General features: G+C 35.5%; 1 protein-coding gene across 1 annotated transcript in view; it reads right to left on the bottom strand.

Annotated features, from left to right (window-relative positions):
• Nucleotides 1-17530, bottom strand: part of LOC150051205 (EF-hand calcium-binding domain-containing protein 13-like) — a 128065-nt gene that overhangs the window by 62940 nt on the left and 47595 nt on the right. Inside the window, exons 18-23 of the mRNA XM_090351491.1 lie at nucleotides 16485-16556; nucleotides 16191-16259; nucleotides 10482-10622; nucleotides 9274-9345; nucleotides 3490-3540; nucleotides 185-328 (exon numbers count right to left, since the gene is read on the bottom strand). Coding sequence (XP_090207617.1) covers nucleotides 185-328; nucleotides 3490-3540; nucleotides 9274-9345; nucleotides 10482-10622; nucleotides 16191-16259; nucleotides 16485-16556 — 549 coding nt within the window. The remainder of the gene's footprint in view (nucleotides 1-184; nucleotides 329-3489; nucleotides 3541-9273; nucleotides 9346-10481; nucleotides 10623-16190; nucleotides 16260-16484; nucleotides 16557-17530) is intronic.

Raw genomic sequence — 17530 nt, forward strand, 5'->3', positions numbered from 1 at the left:
TAATGATATAAATTATTAGTACATACAATACCAGGACAGAGTTACAAGCTAAGTAACAGAACAGTAATAGTTTAACCATAGCAGATGATCCAGGGCTGTAACTACAATAAGAAGACTTTAAGTAACAACAAAATGACAGAGAGTTGGGAAAAAAATGAAAAGAATCTTGTCAAGAACAGCTTACCATTGGTATTACAGTGTTTAAGTATTTCATTGAAATCCTCCTCCATCAAACTAAGATTCAAACATTTCAGGGCATGCTCCAACTTAGGTATAGCAATCCTTTTATTATCGACATGTGAAAAGATGTTAGCAGCTTCTTTAATCTCTATAAAGATAAAAAACACAAAAAATATTAGTATAAAAAGTGAATGAGAAATAATTCACAGTCAACTACAGGCAAACCATCAAGTAAATATTTATGTCAACCTAAAATATAACAGAAATAAAATATTTCTATTTGTAATTGATGGCTACTTATTTGAAATAATATTTAATTTTTTTGCCAGTCCTGGGCTTGAGCTCAGGGCCTGAGCATTGTCCCTGGGCTTTCTCAAGGCTAGAGCTCTACCACTTGAGTCTCAGCACCACTTCTGGCTTTTTTCTATGTATGTGGTACCAAGGAATCTTTGTGCATCTCTAGGCAAGCACTCTACCACTAGGCCAAACTCCCAGTCCAACATTTAAATTTTTTTAACTTATGGCAAAGAGAATATGTTGGGCTAGCCACATTTTAATAAAATTTCACCAGAAGTCATTCATACTCTATATACTGATCAAGCTGTAAACACCTCTTAAATAAGAATTAATGGTTCTACATATAGATCTAAAGATTTATATCAACTGATGAGGTAAATTAAGGCTAACACCAGATGAAAATGACTCTCATATCTGTAATCCTAGCTACTTAAGAGGCTAAGAACTGAGGACTGAAGTTGAAGCCAGCCTGTGTAGGAAAATCCATGAGATTCTAATCTATAACTAACTATCACCAAAAAAGCCAGAAGTAGAGCTTGTCTCAAGTGGTAGAGTGTTAGCCTTGAACAAAAAGGCCTAGAGACAGTACCCAGGCCCCGAGTTCAAGACCCAAGACCCCCCCCCCCACACACACACAGAGTGCGCTAAGGTTCTTGATCCCCAGGACCTCTGCCAATCCAGATTATACTTTTTTTTGTATGGATTACACAAAGATGTACTCTATATGCATGTCACAGGTACCTTCTGTAGGCAGTCATAATCAAGAACAGGGGTCCAAGAATTAGAGAATTCAGTGGAAAAAGAGCCTCATTTAGTCTTGTACTCCCTCAAGTTGCTATCTCTCTGCACATGTACAACCCATATAGCCAAATGAGACTATTGTTCTCTTATCAATTTAAAATATAAAGGGGCTGGGAATTTGGTCTAGTGGTAGAGTGCTTGCCTAGCATGCACAAAGACCTAGGTTCGACTTCTCAGTACCACATACATAGAAAATGGCTGGAAGTGGTACTGTTGCTCAAGTGGTAGAGCTTTAGCCTTGAGGGAAAAAAAAAGTCCAAGGACAGTGCTTATGCCCTGAGCTCAAAGCCCCATGACTGGCAAAAAAAAATTTTAAATATATAAAACATACTCATTATTGATTTTTTTTGTTATTTTTGGTCAGTTGTAGGGTTTGAACTCTGGGCCTGGGCCCTGTCTGTGAGCTCTTTAGCTCAAGGCTACTACTCTACCATGTAGGGTTACAGTGCCACTTCTGGTTTCCCAGTGGTTAATTGGAGATGAGTCTTACAGACTTTGGTGCATGGGCTTGCTTTGAACCATGATCCTCAGATCTGAGTAGCTAGGATTACAGGCGTGATTACCAGATGCTAGCTAGGCTGATCTTTCTAATTTTTCATCTATATTTTCTCATCCATTTTGTATTTAACCTGAAAATGAAGTTTATATATGTATATATGTGTGTGTGTATTTATTTCCCCATTCTGAAAAAATGTTACATTACACAGATCATTTGAAACAAAATATCATGGTATCATCAAAGAACTATCTTCCTTTGACAAATAATTATCTTAAAAGTTACTAAGAACGACGAAAAAATTCAATCCCTCTTATCAGAGAGTTTCCTATAGCTAGGTATGATAGTATACACCTATAATCTAAGTGACTCTCTTAATCTAAAATAGGAAGATAGCAAGTTTGAGGCCAGACTGGTCAAAATCACCAAGACTTTATCTCAAAAGTAATATTTTTTAAAGGGGGGCTAAGATAAAGCTCACATGGCATGGTGCTTGCCTAGCAAACACAAAACTCTAGACTCAGTTCCCAATATAACACACACAAAACATTTCCCGTAAATTCCTTAGTGAGAGAGACTGAACTTGTCATCTGGGTAAACAAAATTGTAACATGTGATTGTCAATAGTGCTCTGAGAAAAATATACATAAGAGGTATGGAAGTACTAAGAAGGTTAACTAAGTTTTCACTTTATTTAATGAGTGATAAATTCAGAAGAAAGTTTCACAGAAAAGGGCATAATCTATAAGGCAAGTTTATCAGTTTGTACAACAGGAAATATATGCCAATAAAATAGCACACAAACACATACAGAACCAAGAGCAAATTGAGCCAGTTTTAATTGTAAGTAGCAGTATAGCTACATAATAAATACACATACAGAAATGATAAACAATAAGCTAAAAAAGTTATACATATCTATTGGTTCAATTAATATTTATAATTATAAATTATCATAAGAAATGTGAGACAATATCTGCCATAGTTTTTTGTTGGTTTGTTTTACCAGTCCTGGGGACTGAACTCAGGGCCTTACCACTATCCTTGGGCTTTCCTCAAGGCTAGAGCTCTACCACTTGAGCCACAGCACCACTTCTGGCTTTTCTATGTATGTGGTACCAAGGAATTGAACCCTTGGGTCTTCAGGCTTACTAGACAAACACTCTACCACTAGGCCAATATCTGCCCCCAATATCTGTCATAGTAAATATAAGTGTGAGCAATTAATATTAGCTATTTTGAGTATGAAAGGAGCTGGGATTGTGCTATTTTCTAGAGATAAAACAATCTTTGATCCAATGACATTTTCAGGCAAGTGGAAAAAGAAATATTAATCAAATAATAAGAAACATGAGTTGATATTTATAGGAAAGTACTGTGGAACAGAAATATAAGCTAAGAGAGTCAGAGGAATATATCCTAAGCAGTAAAATGTGCAAAAGATTAGGAATGGTAGAAAAGAGAGTAAGGAACTGAAGATTTGAAAATGGAGTTGAAATATAGAAAGCATAGGTAATGTTTGTAATAATATCACAGAGCTAGGACATTCATTTTTAAGAAATTTCATCTTTAAACACATGATTATTCTTTGGAAATAATAAAAATCTAGTTGAAGTGGGCAGGGTTGATCAGGAATACATTTGTACTTAACAATGATCTGAAAAAATAAAAGTCTCTTATTTGGAATTTTTTTCATTTGGAAAGTTCTTACTCACCATTTACCGCCGGCAATTTCGGATTTGAAGATAAAGCCTCATTACTAAAATCTGAAAATGTAAAGACAAAGACGAAGTAATGAGGAATGGCATCTTGACATTAGCTAGTTTAGAAGGAAAGCAACAATGAGTACTTCTTTTCTCATCAACATTTATCACTGGTTCCTTATTTTAAAATCTTACCTGGCTGAAAGGAGACTGATTGAAACATGGATATGGAAAACATGTACAGAATCAAAACAATGACTTTTTTTCCCATCTGCCTCAGGCTCTCAAGCTATCATGTTTTCCTTGCTCTTCTCTCATTCTGAATCCCGTCTGTGGTCTCCATCCACTTCTTAAGTATGGCAGCTTCCAATATCATAGATGCTTTCAAATTTTTCTCTCATTTTGTATTTATAAACTCTCCAACTTAATTACTCTTGTCTACCTCTGCTTCCGGAACTACCTAGCAAGATACTATCTAATCCTGAGGCTTTTCCCACAAACTGCAGTTGCCTCCATTTATACCATGTGCTTCCTACAGAAATGCAAACTCACACAGAGATCTATTTGAGGCATAATTGTTAGACATAAAATCTATTTGCTTCATTATATGGCTTTTGTTTCTATATTCTGGAGGTTCTTTCATTTAGTGTCATACTATATGGCCTTATGTATCTTGGTTTTGTTCTATTGTAAATCTCTGATAGGAGAGCTCAAGGTTTCTACTGATTATGACAAGGATAGGGACGGGAGGAAAACAAGATGAAGAGTGGGGGTGGAGGGAGGGAAATGGGGACTAAGACATGAGAAAGGGTATCAATGTATGTGAAGTAATGTACCTTCTATCTGGTGAATATAATGTAACCCTTCTATTAATTACAATAAAAAGCATATAAAAAAAGAAAAATCTATTTGCGTACATTGACCTTATCGAAGTTCAAGAACAGTTGTGAGTTACTCACAAATAGTCCAGGTGTTACCTTGTAATAAAGGGAGGTTAAGATACAGATAAATTTTTTTTCATGTCTAAGTGAGATAAACAAAACAGCTAAACTATTAAAAAATACTTTTAAAACAATAGGATCAAGCAATTGTATATGTAACTCTAAAGCAGTATTTTTTTGAACTTCAGCATTGTCAACATTTTGGTCAGGGAGATGGTGCTGTTAGGTAGGTAGATGGATGGATAGATAGATAGATAGATACATAGATACATAGATACATAGATAGATACATAGATAGATACATAGATAGATAGACAGACAGAGCAGAGCAGAGCATTTAGCAGTATCTCTTCCTAATCTACCCTAACAACCAAAAATTCACTATCATTTTTGACAAAATTAAACTTAGAAGAAAGACATAATTTGAGTAAGATATATTTGAAGTGAGAGAATAAACAGAACAATGAATTGTTTGAAAATTGGCAGACAACACTGTCCATTGTCTAGAGAAACAAAACCAGTTTCAATGTAATTATTAACAATACTTTTTCTATGGATCTTTTACTTTAAAGAAAAGCTGTGAAACAAATATTATGAGCACTGTAAAGCATATAATAATAAAAGTATTAAATGTGAAATAGTTATTTAGAAACAAGTATCAATTCAATACCATACCACAATATTCAGAAATATTTTGAGATGAGTTTTACAATTCAGGTCATGAGATTACTCACACATTTAATACTACAATAACAAAATTTCTATGGATTTAACATAGGTATAGTATTAAATATGATCTAGAGTATATAGTGGTCCAATAAGTTCATGGTGTTAATTTGGAACTAAATAAGGAAGTTTTAATTAATATTTGTTAAAATAATTCAAAATCTTCAAAATTTAGAAGAAAATAACATCAAATATTCAAACTAGAAAGCCTATATCTGAAAACACAAAATTAGCAGCACTTATTTACAATAGCAAAGATATGGAACCAACCCAGATGCCCCTCAGTTGATGAGTGGATCAACAAGATGTGTTATTTATACACAATGGAATCCTATGCTGCTGTCAAAAAGAATGACATCGCCCCATTTGTAAGGAAATGGAAAGACTCAGAAAAAATCATATTAAGTGAAGTAAGCAAGATGCAAAGGAACACAGGCTCAATGGTTTCCCTCATTTGTCATAATCAGTAGAAACCTTGGGCTCTCCTGGCAGAGATTTACAATAGAACAAAACCTAGATATATAAGACCATATAGTATGACGCTAAATGAAAGAACCTCCAGAATATAGAAACAAAAGCCATATAATGAGTAATTGTTGTCCTTAATGTACTGTTATCTCTCATCTCTTTTGCTGTCCTTTGGTTATCTAATATTGTTACAGTATTTTACCTAGTTAGCTGATATACTGTATATATGCTTATTTGGTTATTTTGAAATAGGATAGGGAAGGGAGGAAAACAAGATGAGGGGCGGGGATGGGGGGAGGGAAATGGGGACCAAGACATGAGAAAGGTTATCAATGTTTGTGAAGTAATGCACCTTCTATCTGGTGAAAATAATGTCATCTTTCTAATAATTACAATAAAAATATATGGAAAAAAGACAAAGTTAGATTTTGAAAAAAATGCTTATGGGAAGCTGTGATTGTCTGCTTAATCAACTCACCCTCTAAGTCGTTAATTATTTCTTGAAGGGTATCATCAGTAAAATAAGTATCTTCAACTTTATCAGAATATTTGTCTTTATCAGATGGATAACTATCTTCCATGTGGTCCAATATATCGATGATCTCATTCAATGCTACAAATACAGAAAAGACACATAGATCATATAATTTAGTTCATGAATCGAAATCTTTTGAGCACACTAGTAAAACTAATCATGTCTTTCACATCTACACTCTTTGAAATGGTCCTTGATATGGTACTTGGAAGACACATGCAGATCCCTTAAGTAGAACTTACTTTCCCCCCTAATAATTTTCTATAACCTCATTTTAATAGTTTTCTCTACTCCAATAATTTTGTATTTATAATCTTTTATAGTTCTAAATAACCAGGGTTTTTCTTTGTTTTTGTTTTGTTTTTCTGAACTGGTTTTTGAGCGTAGGACCTTACATAGGCAAGTGCTCACCCACTTGAGCTATGTTTCAACATATTTTCTTTTCTGTGATAGGTCTTGCTAAGTAGTGTAGGTTGGCATCAGATTTATAGTCCTCCTGTCTCCACCATCCATAGTTCTAAGATTACAGACATGTGCTACCATGTTCACTCATAATTCTTTTCTTTATGTTTAAAATTATTTTATAATGTGTCTAGGATTTGGCTGGGCTACTCCTCTGTGAACAAAGCCATATCAATGTTTCTCTAATTACTCTGTCAATGAGCCTACTATTTCAGCAAAAAGTTCCCCTCATTCTTTACAAAACCCTCCAAACTCCAGTTCTATTTCTACATTCCTTACCACATCCTTGGTTCCTGTCAGCTACCTTAGTCTATTCTAACGAGGCTTATGATCTCATATTTAGCACACATTTAGACTAGAAAGCCTACATTCAACCTCCCAAATTTTTCTTTAAAAAATTCATATATTCAAAGTATATTTCTAAAACTATCATCATAAAATTCACTGAAAGAAATGCAAAATAAATTGTTTTAAGTTTTATCTAAAAGTAGCTATCATTTAATAGATTATTTTGTTCTATAATGTAATTAACTACCTGGTGTAGTTAACTATCAGTAAGAAGTTTTTAAAAACAAGTCAGTGGAGAGGAATTCATGGGAAATGTGACTATGCAAAAAAGATCAGTTTATTCAGAAGAAAAGAGAAAATAAGTTATTTTCATATTTTGGAAAGCTTCTTGAACAGGTAAAAGAGTCCAAATGTCAAATATGATTCTAGGAATAGAAAAGAATTCTACCAAAATTATGCAATAAAATTCTAGTTCTATAACTGTCCAAAATGATGGGGAAGGATATTTTTTTAAATTTTTATTATTATAAAGATGATGTACAGATGGGTTATAACTACATAAGTCAGGTAAAGAGTGCATTTCTTTTCACACAATGTCATCTCTTCTCTCATTCTTTTCCAGTTTTTTCTCCTGTCAGGTGTGGACTATTTTCAAGCTTATAAAAGTTATCTATTTCTTTTCTTTTTTGGGGGGGGGCAGTCCTGAGTCTTGAAATCAGGGCCTGGGCACTGTCCTTGGACACTTTTTGCTCACAGCCAGCCCTCTGCCACTTGAGCACGACTTCTAGCTTTTTCTGATTATGTGGTACCTAGAAATTTAACCCAGGGCTTTGTGCATTCTAGATGTGCACTAGGCTATGCCTCCGGCCTTCTATTTCTTTTTTAAATGATTTGAATGGTTCTCATTATTCTGTTTTTAAACATGTATATAATGCACTTTTATAATATTCTACCTCTTCTGTGGAATGGGTTGTTTTTAAAACCTATCAGAACTTCCAAGACAGAAAAAGTGAATGTACCTATCATTAGCTTATCCCTATAACTAATTTGATTTTTGAAATAAACACATAGAAACTGAAGAAAGTCCACTTTTAGGACTGAGTGTGGTGTCACATGTCTGCTAGAGGCATAGCAAGGATTGTGGTCCAGGCAGTCCCAGGTAAAAATCACCAGATCCTATATGAAAAATAATAATAATAACTAGAGCAAGCAATAAAAGGAGGCTGCAAATGTGGTTCAAGTGATGGCTCAAATGCCTAGCAAGTACAAGGCCCTGAGTTCCCAGTACTGCCGAGGGAGTGAGGGAAGGAGGGAGGGAGGGAGGGGAGGGAATGGGGGAGGAGTCCACTTTTAATAAACAAAGGAACTATCAAACTCTACCTACATTTCTCCAACTATAATGAGATAAAATTAGAAGCAACAACCAAGGCAACAGTGAAATCTAGAATGCATTGAGATGTTTAGTTTTCTCCTAAGCACCTGGTGCTCAAATTCAGGGTCGTTTGCTCACATGGCACCCTACCACTTGAGCCACATCTTCCCAATCCAATATTTGCTGGATAACTGGAGAAAGCCAGTCTACCTTTGAACTGAGATCCTTAGGGTCTCAGCCTCCTGAGTAAATACCATTATAGGCATGAGCCACTGGCAACTGGATGACCTATCAGTGAGATCAGTGAAAGTACTTCAGTAAGGTACTGAAGTTTTCTATGATTAGCTCTGGTTCAGGTTCAAAGGGTCACATTTAGAGGTGGTCTTCCAAGATGGTCTAAGATACTATGGTGAGAGACAGTAGCATGCACTCGCACATGCACATGTGTGTGTGTGTGTGTGTGTGTGTGTGTGTGTGTGTGTGTGTGTGTGTCTGTCTGTCTGTCTCTCTGTCTGTCCTCTGGTCTCTCTTTTCTTTTTGGTCATGGATGGGGCTTTAGCTCTGGGCCTGGGCCTTGTCCCTGAGCTCTTCAGCTCAAGGCTTTACCACATAAGCTACAGTGCCACTTCCGGTTTTCTGGTGGTTAATTGGAGATAGTCTCACGGAACCTTGTGGTCAGGGTTGGCTTTGAACTGCAATCCTCAGAACTCACCCTCCTAAGTAGCTAGGATTACAGATTTCAGCCACTGGCACCCAGCCTTTCTTTACTTTCTTATAAAGCCACAGGGATCTATCCTAACAACCTTATGTAATTCTAATCAGTTCCTCAAGGCTCAACCCCAAAATCACTATTAGATCAAGTTTCTTAATACCTCACAATTGGATTAAATTTCATCACCAGTTTCAGAGAAGACATCAAATCAAAGCAAGAGAACTTGTCTAAATGACCTTTTGAATGAATCCTGTATTGTTGCCTTCTAATGGCTTTAACATAAAGCTCTTACCAATAAAATTGGAAAATTTTTGAGTGTCCTTCAAACTTTTCAAACTGTCATTAACATTCACCATGTTTCCTTCTAGAAGAAAAAGAAGTAAAAAGCAAGAACTGTAATATAAAAAGACTAATAACCAACATTACATAAAATTTCTATCTAAAAATTTATATAAATTCTTGAACATTTTATTTACAAGATTCACTGGATTCATTTCCACTTTGTCTAACTATACATTTATAGTGATTATAGTAGTGCCAGTTCCATCTGTGATAACACCAAACAGCTAAGAAAAGCCAGTAACTTAACTTGATCAAAGATAACAAAGCTGGGATTTCTATTTACAGAGCTTGAGTTCTTAAGTTGTTCTTCACTCAGTAAATTAAAATATATTTGAGCAGACAGAATTTCAACAACCCCACCCCCTACAAACTTTAGACATGTTTGTTTTCATATACATATGTATACACATATATATAAATACATATTCTTTTTTTGTCAGTCATAGGGCTTGAACTATGGGCCTGGTCTCTGTCCTTGAGTTCTTGAATGCAAGGCTACAGCTCTACCCGTTTAGCCACAGCACCACTTCTGGTTTTCTGGTAGTTAATTGTAGATAAGAGCCTCATGGACTTTAGTGCCTGGGCTGGCTTTGAACCACGATCCTCAGATCTCAGCCTCCTGAGTAGCTAGGATTACAGGCGTGAGCCACCATGCCCAGCTCATATATATATATATATATATATATATATATATATATTCTTATATATGAATATATAAGAATATATATTCTTATAGCTGCAAATGAAGTAATTAGAAGAGGAAAGTCTCTTTTTCAAAGATAGAATGTATAATATTTGTTCTTCCATAAACAAATATCTATAGATATTGCACAAGTTTTATTTTGTTTTGTTTTGTTTTGCCAGTCCTGGGCTTGCGCTGAGGCCCTGAGCACGGCCCTTGGACTTTCTCAAGGCAAGAGCTCTACCACTTGAGCCTCAGCACCACTTCCAGCTTTTTTCTATGTATGTGATACCAAGGAATCGAACCCCGGTCTTTGTGCATGCTACGCAAGCACTCTACCACCAGGCCAAACTTCCAACCCCAATGTTGTACAACTTCTTAATTTTTTAAATTATCTCTAATTGTAAAGAAGGGCTTGTACAACATTTTCATTGGTACTCTAACAGGAAAAAAGTTGCAGGTAATAAAATGATTACCAGAAACAAAATCTGATTGAAGAATTCTCTCTGCTTCTTTAGGTGACTTAATTCCAATATTTTTCAGAAAATCTTCCAAGTTCTTCTCAGCTATCATGTCACCATCAAGGGAATCAAGAGCTAAGGCAATCTCCTGTAAATCTAGAAATTGAAAAGAGATATTTTATAATTGAGCTAAACTCTGATTTGAAAAATAAAACAGGAAAAAAGCAAAAGTCATCATTAAAGATCTTTTTCATAAGAAATGTTGTAGAATATACATTTCATGTGTTTATTTCTCAGATTAAAAAAAAACTAATAATTTACTGTACTAGAAAAAAATATTTTTGTCAGTGGCAGCCCATTCTCTTATTTTGATATTTTTATTGTAATTAATAAAAGGGTTACATGATATTTGCCAGATAAAGGGTGCATTAATTCACATACATTGATACCCTTTCACATGTCTTGGTCCCCATTACCCTCCCCCCCCCAGCCCATTCTTTTATGATTACATCTTGAACTGAGAAATATGACTACTTCAACTTTCAAATAATTGCATGACCAGCACCTCAGTATAAAGAGGGTTCTTGGTTGATCACATTTCTTTGGTACTGTTTTAAAATCAGTATTATCCAAGAAAATCATTTATAACTAATTTTCCCTGGCAATTCTAGAAAGTAATATTTCTGTGGAGATTTAATAGTAGCAAACAAAATTAACTCATCCTGACATAGGGGAATAATTTAGGATCATAAAAAGTACAAAATATGATACAAGAGCTCATTCACATTTATTTTCAGTTCCTCAGAGATTTGCTTATACCCTAGCATTTAGTTTCATGTCCAGTGATGGTTAAGGCACATTTAAATCTCAGCTTCAGGTTATGTGACCTAGAATTGCATGACCCTATACACATTATTGCTATCTAACCACTCTATAATGTTCATGGTGATGGATATAAAATAAGAAAATAATTAAATTCACAAGGTTGATGTGTATGATGCTTGAAAAGCTCTAAAAATCACATTAGTCAATTAATAAAATCTAACAAATTCAATATTTATAAAATAAATCTATGATGATTATTGAAGCTAATGAGAACTACTAAATAGTAATAATACCTTTTTAGCTAACTTAGATCTTGTTTTATTGTCTGCTCCCCTAACATCATTGAGAGGTCATTGAAAACAACGACCTGGCCAGCACCTGAAAAACCAGTTCTGCCTCTTTGATTTAACTAAAGCCTACTTTCCTTGAAAAAAGAGTTTCCTTGCACAACTGTCTTAAATGGAGTCAGCTCATCATCCCATGTTCTACATATCATAGGACCAGGAAGCAGAAAGGCATTTTTCTTGTTGTCAGGCAACTATTGTTCTAGTTTCAGTCAAACTTTAGTGGTCATCTTCTTCCCTTCCTCCTCCTCCTCTCTTTCTCCCCCCACCCCATCCTGGGGCTTTCACTCAGGGCCTAAGCAGTATCCCTGAATTTCTTCCTCCAAGGATGGTGCTCTACCACTTGAGCCACAGTACCATTTCTGGATTTTTCTGTGTATGTGGTACTCAAGAATCAAACCCAGGCCTTCATGAATGGTAGGCAAGCACTCTACCACACTAGGCCATGCTCATGGCCTCCTTAACCCTTTTCTTTTCTTTTTTTTTCATATATTTTTATTGTAATTAATAGAAGGGTTACATTATATTCACCAGATAGAAGGTGCATTACTTCACATACATTGATACCCTTTCTCATGTCTTGGTCCCCATTTCCCTCCCCCTACCCCCACCCCTCATCTTGTTTTCCCCCCTTCCCTATCCAATTTCAAATAACCAAATACAAATATATCCAATATATCAGATAACGAAGTGAGATACTGTTACAATATGAGATAACTAAGGGACAGCAAAAGAGATGAGAGATAACATAGTACATTAAGGACAACAATCACTCATTATATGGCTTTTGTTTCTATATCCTGGAGGTCCTTTCATTTAGCATCATACTGTATGGCCTTATGTGTCTAGGTTTTGCTCTATTGAAAATCTCTGCTATGAGAGCCCAAGGTTTCTACTGATTATGACAAATGAGGGAAACCATTGAGCCTATAATCCTTTGCATCTGGCTTACTTCACTTAATATGATTTTTTCTAAGTCTTTCCACTTCCTAACAAATGGGGCAATGTCATTCTTTCTGACAGCAGCATAGAATTCCATTGTGTACAAATACCACATCTTGTTGATCCACTCATCAACTGAGGGACATCTGGGTTGGTTCCATATCTTTGCTATGGTAAATAGTGCTGCAATGAACATCGTTGTGCTAGTGGATTTAGTATGTCCTTGTTTCTAGACAATTGGGTAAATGCCTAGTAGTGGAACTGCTGGGTCATGGGGAGCTCTATGTTTAGTCTTTTGAGACACTGCCATACTGCTTTCCATAGTGGTTGAACGAGTTTGCACTCCCACCAACAGTGTAGTAGTGATCCCTCCTGGCCACATCCCCTCCAGCATCTGTTGTTATTTGTTTTCCTGATCCTGGCCATTCTAACTGGAGTGAGGTGGAATCTTAGAGTTGTTTTGATTTGCATTTCTTTTATGGCCAGAGATGTTGAGCATTTCTTCATGTGTCTATAGGCCATTTTTGTTTCTTCTTCAGAGAAGATTCTCTTTAAGTCTTTGGCCCATCTTTTAATGGGATGGTTGTTACTTTGGAGATTAGTTTTGGAGTGATTCAATTTTTTGAGCTGTTGATATATTTTAGATATGAGGCCTTTGTCCGTTGTATGGTTGGTTAAGATCTTCTCCCATTCTTTAGGCTTCCTAATTAATTTACTAGCTATGTCCTTTGCCATACAGAAGCTCCACAGTTTAATGCAGTCCCACTTATCCAGCCTTTCTCTGATTTGTTGTAAATCTTGGTCCTTATTAAGAAAGTTTTGACCTGTGCCAAGGAGGCCTAGTGTATCTTCTATTCCTTCTTGTAAAGTTTTCAGTGTGTCGGCTTTTACCTTGAGGTCTTTGATCCATTTGGAGTTAATTCTAGCTTAGCCCTTTTCTTTAAGGCTCAGGACTGTCATTCAATAATGTTACTCCACTAACGTCATCATGTTTTATTTTCTGAGGGTTTTGGCACCTTGATTTAATCTTCCGTTTACTGTAGACCACATTACAATTTACTGATTGTAAGAATGAGCCCAGCCTCAAGGTAATTTCACCTTCTGTTTCCAAAAGTCTTTCCCTTCCAAAGTCATCTACAACAATGCTACCCTACATCTGCTTCCATAGCTAAAATTGTCTATCTTACTTCTAAAATCTTAACTAAAAGGTCAGACATTGTTAATAATCCTTGAAAGCTTTATGTATTTGTATATCTTAAAGAAAAACATAAAACTTTATATGGCTATCCTCTTGGTTCTTCCAGTTTCTCCAACAAATTGAGTCCACTTTATCCATTACTGATAGAACATTCTGAACACCAAGTTCACATATGCCAACCAACCTTGCAAGCAGGATCTTCCAAACAGGAACCTCAGCCCTGCCATGCTCATGTAGATTATTGTCATTCTTTCTGGAAGTTACTGGTCTTATTCTGCACTGGATAACAATGTCATCTCCTTGATCTCTGTAACTATCTTCCAGATTCAGGTACCTAGTCTATATCCTCTTCTCCTTAATGCACCATGGCTTAATTTTTCTTTAATTTCCTTTTCCTACTTATAAAATGTTACATATCTAGTATTATCAATCAGGCTTTCTAAGCCCTGCTCTCTGATTTCAGAATTAGAAATAAAATTATAATTACTACCTATTAAACCCACAATGTGCTCCTAATATTAGGCTATATGCATTTTATATGTTACCACTGTGTTTGACCCCTTTATAAGAAACATGATGTTATTAGCTGAAGGAAATCAAAATGGCCCAAAAAGAATGACCAGAGGTTAAGTGAAAGAAACAAAAGCCTATCTCAGTCTATCCCAAAGCTCATGTTCTATTTCTATGCTTTGTTTCCTATAATAAAGTTAATCTAACTACTAATACATTATGTTGATGGCAGTTACGTGACACAGTAACATGTTTATGTTTTAACAGAAAAATCATCAAGCACTTTTCTTAACTGAACAGTATTGGTAATTTTACATTACAGGGAAGATGAGGTATTGTTATTTATCTGGGAACATAAATGATTCTGTATTGGTCTCCAGATTTATCAAAAAGTACCCCAGGAAATCGAAATCAGAAATTTTTTCCTTGTTTGCTGGGTTTTTTTTTTTTGGTCTTTTCTTTTTATCTTATTTGTTTATTTGTCTTAGGGAGAGTAAGGGGGCCACAGAAGTGGAGGGACAAAGGGTGAGTAAATGCAGCAGTGATACTAGATACTATGTTGAAAATGAACTATCCAACTTCTGAGTGGGAACAGGAAGGAAAAACTGAGCAAAAGTGAGTTCAGGGGTATATTGTCCAAAAGTAAATGTATTTTTCATCTGACTTAAATAACTGTACCCCCTCCATATACCACCTTTATAATAACAATAAAAGCATTTTTAAATACTAAAACAATGTGCTACAAAAATGCATATGGTGGGGCCAGGTGCGTGGCCTACTGGTAGAGTGCTTACCTAGCATGCACAAGCCCTGGGTTTGATTCCTCCATACCACATACACAGAAAAACCTGGAAGTGGTGCTGTGGTTCAAGTGGTAGAGCACTAGCCTTGAGAAAGCCCAAGGACAATGCCCAGGCCCTGAATTCAAGTCCCAGGACTGGCAAAAAACATACATATGACAACTATTTTATTTAATGAAAACTAAAGACTAAGCTCTTAATGACTTATCTCCTAAAGGAAGCAGCAGAAAACTTACGAGAAAATTTTCAGTAATACCCGGCATGGTGGCTCACGCCTGTAATCCTAGCTACTCAGGAGGCCGAGATCTGAGGATCGCAGTTCAAAGCCAACCCAGGCACTAAAGCCCAGGAGACTCATGTCCAATTAACCACCACTAAAAAAAACAGAAGTGGTGCTGTGGCTAAAGGGGTAGGTTAGTTCGTAGCCTTGAGCTAAAGAGCTCAGTGACAGCGCCCAGGCTCAGAGTTCAAGCCTCATGAGTGACCAAAAAAAAAAAAAAAGAAAGAAAGAAAAAAATTTCAATAATAAAAAATAATTCAGCCTGGCCCAGTAGCTCCTCCTTTAATCCTATCTACTCAGGAGGCTGAGATCTGAGGATCATAATTCAAAGCCAGCCGGGGCACTCTCAGTCTGTGAGACTCTTATCTTCAACTAATCACCAGAAAACCAGAAAACCAAGGGGAAGGGTGGTAGCCTTGAACTGAAGAGCTCAGGGACAATGCCCAAGCCCAGAGTTCAAGTCCCATGACCAACAAGAAAAAAAAAAGGAAAATAATTCATAAGATAGAGTTCCAAGTCTCAGGCTTAATAATACACAGAGAATACTTATATCTGGGGGAAATAAATAAAGCAAGTATTTCTGCAGCTCTCATGAAATAAATATGGAATTAAAAAGAACTTTCAGTGCGACCCTTTTCCTCAAAAAGCATTTTTCTCTTTCATTATGAAATCTGTCAATTTTATTTAAAACCAAGTTTTATCTATCTCTCAGCAGATCAACACTAATCTGTTAACCAGAAATTAGAACCAGAAGTGATGAAAACTCTAAAGCAAAACGAAGTACATTCAACAAAAGACAAAACTTTACAAATAACCCGTACTTACTTTTTAACTTGGAGGGATCATGCATACTCTTAATGGCTTTTTCAAATTCTTTAAGTTGTACTTTATCATCTGTAATAATAAATTTAATAGGTTACTCCTACATAGCAAAAGTCAGCTCCAACGAAGCAATCTATATAAGTGTAAATCATTTGACATGCTCAGAAGAAAATTGTATTTCTTTTTCATACTTCTGAATAACGAAAAGAATAATTTTATAGATTAAGTTTGAGATAACAAGCTTCAAGTTTATTTCTCAATTTCCAAGAAAATCCATTACAAATAACCCATACTTACTTTTTAACCTGGAAGCATCATGCATATTCTTAACTGCTTTTTCAAATTCTTTAAGTTGTACTTTGTCATCATCTGTAATAATAAAATTTTAATAGGTTACTCTTACATAGCAAAAGTCTGCTCCAATGAAGTAATCTAATAAATGTAAATCATTTGACATGCTCAGAAGAAAATCATATTTCTTTTACATACTTCTAAATAATCAAAAGAATAATTTTGTTTAGAGTAAGTTTAAGCTTATTTCTCAATTTCTATCAATAAAGAGAAACTATATGATCTATATTCCTAAAATATAATATAAAGACATATCCCTGGATTAAACTAATGGTACAGTTGTTTCAATTTAGTCTAATTTTATCTTCACTTGAAGATAAAAATTCTGCGTCTGTCTTTAAACTTTTTTCCAGTAGTTCTAGCTCTATAATATCCAACAAATATTTATACTCATATTTTATACAAGAAAATTCAAATAGCAGATTAGTATGTCAAATAACAATCACAAGAGAGAGAAATAGTTTTTCTTCCCTATTTGAGAACAAAGAAGCTTAGTCCCCAAGTTTAAAATTACTATAGTTGTGACCAAAAACTAAAACAAAGTATAGCCAGCAAAGTAAATTTCCAGCATAAAAAAGTTATTTCTTTCTTTTTTTCAATTTTTATTTTTTTGGTCAGTCATGGAGCTTGAACTTTGGGCCTGGGTGCTGTCCCTGAGCTCTTCAGCTCAAGGCTACTGCCCTATCCCTTGAACCATGATGCCACTTCCAGTTTTCTAATGGTTAATTGGAGATAAGAGTCTTATGGACTTTAGTGCCGAGCTGGCTTTGAACTGAGATCTGAGGATTTCAGTAGCTAGGATTATAGGTGTGAGTCACCGCATGGGGTGTAAAAGTGATTTCTCTTTTTTACCCCTTATGATTTATCTCATTTTGTATCTGACTTTGTTACCTGGTATATTGTATGCACGTTTATTTATTTGAAATAGGGAAGGGAAGGGGAAAAACAAGATGATTAAAGGGTGGGTGGAGGGAGGGAAACGGAGACAATAA

The sequence above is a fragment of the Megascapheus bottae genome, chromosome 17 (genome assembly GCF_031878675.1).
Source record: "Megascapheus bottae isolate mThoBot1 chromosome 17, mThoBot2.hap1, whole genome shotgun sequence".
Classification (NCBI taxonomy): Eukaryota; Metazoa; Chordata; class Mammalia; order Rodentia; family Geomyidae; genus Megascapheus; species Megascapheus bottae.